This window comes from Bombus fervidus, chromosome 4 (assembly GCF_041682495.2).
Source record: "Bombus fervidus isolate BK054 chromosome 4, iyBomFerv1, whole genome shotgun sequence".
NCBI classification, from domain to species: domain Eukaryota; kingdom Metazoa; phylum Arthropoda; class Insecta; order Hymenoptera; family Apidae; genus Bombus; species Bombus fervidus.
Window position 1 is genome coordinate 18055401 of NC_091520.1, and position 6168 is coordinate 18061568.

A 6168-nucleotide genomic window follows, 5' to 3' on the forward strand; every position below is an offset into this window, starting at 1 on the left:
GTATTTTATTCTCTTTAATTCAAGCGTGATTTCAACAAATACGATCGACGTGAAATCCTTTCGCGGATAGCTCGTCTTAACTCCGCTGCGTCGTTTGGTTCGCTTTCGACCGAATCGAATTTTTCTCTGTATCAACGAATTTCTTAGATTCGAGGAAAATATGAAATAATATGAATGCTTTGATATTATAATATACGGTTCTTGTATCTATGTTAGTGACTTTTTAGAACGTTAAAATTTAAACAGTAGCGTTAACACTGTCATATGTTGTTCTGCGGTGGAAAAAATTATTTCTCTTAAAAAATTTGTCCTTCAAAATGTCAGTTATAATCGTATAAAATGTCACACATTCTGGCATAAATAAATTCGTGCAATGTTCGACACACCATGTTCCATTCCCGAATGATTTTGATCGTTTTAATATTTCATTTTGCTCGTAGGGATACGGTGTTTTTAAATCGCTGCGTGAAGAATGAAACGATGGAGACGATCACTTCTTTGATCAGGAAACTCGGTCTCGATAATTTTTACAAGGTTTGTAAATCTCTTTTTTAATAGCAATTGTCGATCGAAGTTTCACCAAGTCCATATCCTTTGCTACGTTAAATCATAGTAATCTTACGACATTTTCTGTCGGTACAGATCGTCACCAACAGGTAAATAACAATCTTTGTAGCGCGTAAACTAAGCAACTTATGTAAACTTAAAGGAACAGCGTAGATATTTAGTTTGAACTTTATCGTCTTCTTGCCTCGGGTTGATTTTACTCTCTGAAACGCGTTCAAAAACAGATTCCTTCTTTTTCAGGAAGCCTCCAGGGATCTTGGCGTTGCTTGGAGAGAAATGGTTTACTTATTACTGATCGCTTTAGGTACGTATCACGTCTTATTTTTCTTACAAAATTTTCTTTCTTTCACGTGAACATTTTTTTGAATATCCATTTCTTCGTTCTTTATCCTCAGCTATTTCATTCGGCATTTTAATCGCTTTCCGCTACATGGTGCAATGGATTGTTTACATCGTTTTAATAGGCGTTATTTTGGCGTCCATCGGTGGTTCGGCATTTCTTTGGTAAGATTCGATTAATATTCTTTTTTTTTTTTTTTATAGATTCGTTTAAATATATCACGGCCGAAGAACACACGATTTTTATATTTTACAGTGGGACAATTTTCAAATTTTTTTTTTTTTTATTTGATTTTGGTGTTAGATATATGTATGTGTATAAAAAATATTAATTGTCACAACATTATACCATGCTTTTTTTTTTACAAAACTTGGTAAATTTATCAGCTATTTCCGAAAGGCGTGTATACTATTGGATTTAACGAGTCATCTTTTCAACTCTGTAAGTATAGAACCAGAATATTCTCTTCTAGCTGTTAAGACGGAGATCGATGATCGTCGTTGCTTCTGACGAAGAAGATTCGTGGTTAAAAGTTGTATCATCGTGTGAGTTTTGAATGGAGACATTGTGTTTGCGCAGGCTAATGTGGTACATGGAGAAAAGAGCGGTGCAAATGAATGAAATAGACGTGGAAGATTCGAGCGAGCAGGCTTACATAGTCTACGCGATCATGCTGTCTACTGTTACGGTAATGAGTGTTGATATTTTGAAGATTCTTCCTCATTGTCCTGTCATTAAATTTGTCGACATTTTATTTAAAAACTTTGTTAGCGACCAGATATATAATTAAGGAATTTTCATAGACCATCTGTTGAACGATTTTTCCATATAAACTAGAGATGTTGTTTGTCGTCTATTCGTAAATATTTTAGTCACTAAATTTGTTGAAAAAATAACCGAAATACATCGATCGATTATCGATTGGACATAATTTACAGGTCATCATCCTTCTGATCGTTCTGGTGATGAGAAAAAGAATCGCCCTGGTGATGCAGCTGTTCCACGAGGCAGGAAAGGCTGTCTACGCGATGCCAGTGCTCCTCCTTCAGCCTGTATATGTACGTAAATATTTGATAAAACTAACGTATACAGAGCGAGGTAACGTTTCTGTCCAATCGCAGAAATTTTCCCTCTTTTCGATAAACAAACTCATAGCGTATCGAATAATCTAAAGCTGCTTCCGGATTTCGTGCTGTTTCCTCTTCACCCTCGTTTCAAGAACATCAAATTTTCCAATCTTTATATTTATCTATCGTTATGTTTCTTCTCACTCATCATGTAAGCGAGAGGGCTACTTTATCTTCCTATCAATGTGCATTCCTTTCTTCCTATTTTGAAGTCACGTGATATACAGTAGAAAAATAGGAAATCGCATGACGCTGCGATCACGACGGAAGAAACGATTTACGTGTAGTAAACTTAGAAGAACAAGGTTCGAGAATAAAAATCCGGACAAACTTTGAAATTTGTATCTTTTAATCGTTGTCATACTATTTTCTACGATATAACATCATATTGATCTTTTTATATCGTGCTTATTTTCGTTAACAAAGGCTCTAACAAATTTTTGCAGCAAACGCGTTGTAAGCTTCCGTTTTCGATTAATTTACCTCGAAGAATGCTTTAAACATGGTACAATCATCGGTTTCAGACTTATCTTCTGATCGGTCTCACCGTGTGCGGCTGGGTTTACTGCATGCTTTGGATCGAAAGCGCAGGGAACATTTACAAGAACCGGAAAAATCACATCCATTTCAGGAAGGATAGCGTTCTAGTCGTAAGTGATGGAATTATGTAATGCAAAATTTAACAGAGGCAGAAACGACTAATATGTGACATTTTTCAGGCGACTAGATGGTACAATCTGTTCTTCTTCTTCGTCACCTGCGAATTCCTCTTGGGCTGCCAGCACATAGTCGTCGCTGGCGCCGTTGCACGTTGGTTCTTCACCAGGTGACACTGATCGATATCGTAATTCACACGTAGATACGACGGAAATTTCCATATTCCGTTTTTATTTCACTTACTCGACTAGTAGACTGCGTTTTCATCGAATAAAATAATATTATTCTTTACGATAGTAATCCAACGATTAAAATAGAAAACGAGATTTAATTCTCTAACGAAACACTTGGAATCATAAAAATCACGAGTTTCGTCTAATAGTAAGAAAAAATAAAAAAATTCCTTCCAACAGGGACAAGAAGCAGCTCTCTCTGCCAGTCGTCAAAAGCTTTGGTTATCTCATACGATATCATTTAGGCACTGTAGCATTTGGCGCACTGATTATTGGTATAGTTCGACTGTTAAGGGCCATAATTTCCTTCGTGCAAAATCGCCTCAAGAAATACGACAATGATTGTGTACGAATAATCTTATGGTGCTGTCATTGTTGTTTCTGGTGTTTCGAGTGCGCTTTGAGGTTCCTCACGAGGAATGCTTACATCGAAACAGGTATGTACCACATGATATATACTACTCCCCTTTTTAGCAAATATTCGCTACATCCTTCAATTTTCTTATCATAATCTTTCAATCTGTTTACTTGCTTAGCGATATACGGATGTAATTTTTGTACGGGAGGCAAAAGAGCTTTTCAAGCTTTGGCCAGCAACGTGTTAAGAGTCGCAGCTATCAACAGTGTCGGAGATTTTGTTCTATTCTTAGGCAAAGTGACGGTGGTTACGTTGACAGTCGTTTCAGGAATTTATTTGCTACAGGTACGGATCAATGTCCATCCGTAAATCAATTTTTCCAAACTTAGATCCGTTAACCTTCTTGTCTGTTTAGAAAAAGGAAGGACTGCATTATCCATGGGTACCGATTGCGTTGGCCGGATGTTTTGCTATGTTGGTCGCGCATTGTTTTATTTCCATATACGAGGTAACTTTTGTAACAATTTTTAGAAATAAACTTATATCTTCGCGTATGAAACAATATCGATTATCGTCTGCAATTGTGATATTTATATTTGTTACAGATGATCATAGATACGATATTCATTTGTTTCTGCGAAGATTACGCGAAGAACGATGGCATCAACAGGCCGTATTTCATGAGCCGTGGATTAATGGTAATTAACTCTTTCTAATTAGCCGTGCGTTATAGAACAATGCTTTATATCGAAATTTCTGTCTTTGTTTCAGGAATTCGTTGAAAACAGCAAGAAAGCTCTCCGACACGCGGATCATTCGTAATGACGTTTTATTGCTCGTTAAAATCTTATGCAGCATTTCAAAGATACCAGAGGCTTCGGATCGTGTCTTCGAAACGCGCGAAAATGCCTGGCGAATGAACGTTATATTAAACTGCGAACGTTCCTTTTCGCGAATTTTCCAAAAACACGTCGCGTGTTTCTTTACCTCTATTTCTAAGTACAAGTACAGTATCACGTAGAAAAATGTAAGTGGTAGGCAATTTAGATCACGGATCTCTGCTGACTGTCTGTTCTAGATTCTAATTACAACTACATAACTGTAAAGGGAGACATCTTATAAGTAGATTATCTATATTTTTTATAATAACGAATGAGAAAGATAAGCTTGAACAGACTTTTAAACAAACAATAAACGTAACTCGAATGCTGACTGATCGACGAGTACAATGAAGAATTAACACGTAATTTTCACGTGACGCTGTATTTGTATTCAGTCGCGTAAATGCAGTGTACGCACACGTGTTCGCGTTCTTCCAATCGCAAGGATGAACGGAATTATCGTTATTGTTTTCGCGTTACGAATTGCCACGAATCATCTTTATCAAAGAAGTTCGTGTGACGATCTAAGCCACCCAAAGTGTTATATTATATTTATGTTGTATTATATTCTGCGATTTTTGCAGCGGCGCAGCTTGTTGTACGTATACGAACAACAAATACGATAACATTCCGGTCCGTAAGAAATCGTGCGCGATCGTCGAGAAACATCGAATGAAATATTTCTTTTATACAAATCGATCGCTTCTCCATGACTCGTTCCAAGCGTACGTAGACGTACCGTTCGTGTGCATTTACTCGCGTCGATAATATATCGCGTAGAATATCTCTTCTATCGTGTAAAACATCTCGTTTGTATTATATTAGCGTATAAATAATAATCGGACAGTTGCGAAGAGATATCGCTGCAACATTGTCAATGGTCCAAACAAGCGTCGTCTTGGAACACGTTCGAAACTTGGTAGCGCGTTTACCAAGAGCCTTTTGAACGCATGCCAGCGATTTGATAATTTATGAAAAGGCGATACCGCGAGCGGAAGTGCACTTGATGCAGCGACGATAACGCTATCCGAGTAATTGCAGTCGCATCGACCGTCGCGTGTCTATGTATATATATCCACTCCCTTTCTTTCACGCAACGAAACCGCCCATCGATAATACGCGCATCTCCAGCGTCACACCTTTCGATGATCGATCGTCGACAATGAACAAGTACAGCGTTATTTTTAAACGTGGTCGCAGCTTTAAGTCACACGATTACCTCCCCCGAAACATTATAGTATTATAATTTTAATAAAATTCGTATTTTATGAACGTTCTCGTGCGACGAACACGCAATTTATCTAATTTTACAAAACACGCTCTTTCTCTCCACTCCTCCAGCATTCACGTTCGTTTCTTCCTCTGGTTAGTCGAGTTGCTTGCATTCGATCGATAGGCATCCGAATACACGTCGATCTGAATATTTACATGATTTGAAATATTCTTTCAAATTTCTTTATTTACGCTTGTCGTTCGAGTCGCTTGGATCCGAGCAACGGGAAACATTTCATCGCAGTAAATCTTTAACTTGACTCGAAATATCCTTTAAAGTTTTCAGTAAGGCTGCGGTTCTTGCAACTATTCCCCGACTTGAACGAAACAACAGTAGCCAGGTAAACTATTATTTCCGTCCTCGTTCATATCAACTCTAAACTAAATCAAGTTTTTTGAACTTCTGCCACGTTCGACTACAGTTTTATAACGGTTCTCTGCAGGATTCGACTTTACTCCACGTGTCGCGTACAAATTTATTCTCCTTCGTTCGACAAGACTAGCAATAGATGTTAGTAACAAAAAAAGAAAAAAATAAAAAAATAAAAAGACAGTCTAAAGAAACATCTTTTCACAAACCGAATGTCTTTCGTGCTCTTTTAAAATTGAAATTTCTCTGACTTTAAATCACCGAAGTAATTCGAACGAGCTTTATTCCGGCCTAAAAATATCGACCACCCAAGGCCATTCTCTCCGCTGTATATTATTTTAAATACGATCCATTTAACGTACG

At 37.5% G+C, this 6168-nt stretch overlaps 1 protein-coding gene across 3 annotated transcripts in view; it reads left to right on the plus strand.

The window, feature by feature from the left end:
- LOC139986103 (choline transporter-like protein 1) overlaps nucleotides 1-4178 on the plus strand; it is a 44453-nt gene extending 40275 nt beyond the window's left edge. For all 3 annotated transcript variants that reach the window (XM_072001155.1, XM_072001153.1, XM_072001154.1), the window contains 12 exons: nucleotides 441-534; nucleotides 808-871; nucleotides 963-1071; nucleotides 1487-1595; nucleotides 1846-1965; nucleotides 2559-2684; nucleotides 2754-2860; nucleotides 3105-3361; nucleotides 3461-3627; nucleotides 3698-3790; nucleotides 3888-3980; nucleotides 4054-4178. In XM_072001155.1, the coding sequence (XP_071857256.1) occupies nucleotides 441-534; nucleotides 808-871; nucleotides 963-1071; nucleotides 1487-1595; nucleotides 1846-1965; nucleotides 2559-2684; nucleotides 2754-2860; nucleotides 3105-3361; nucleotides 3461-3627; nucleotides 3698-3790; nucleotides 3888-3980; nucleotides 4054-4104 (1390 nt within the window). In that variant the 3' untranslated portion in view covers nucleotides 4105-4178. The remainder of the gene's footprint in view (nucleotides 1-440; nucleotides 535-807; nucleotides 872-962; nucleotides 1072-1486; nucleotides 1596-1845; nucleotides 1966-2558; nucleotides 2685-2753; nucleotides 2861-3104; nucleotides 3362-3460; nucleotides 3628-3697; nucleotides 3791-3887; nucleotides 3981-4053) is intronic.
- Nucleotides 4179-6168: the final 1990 nt, after the last annotated feature.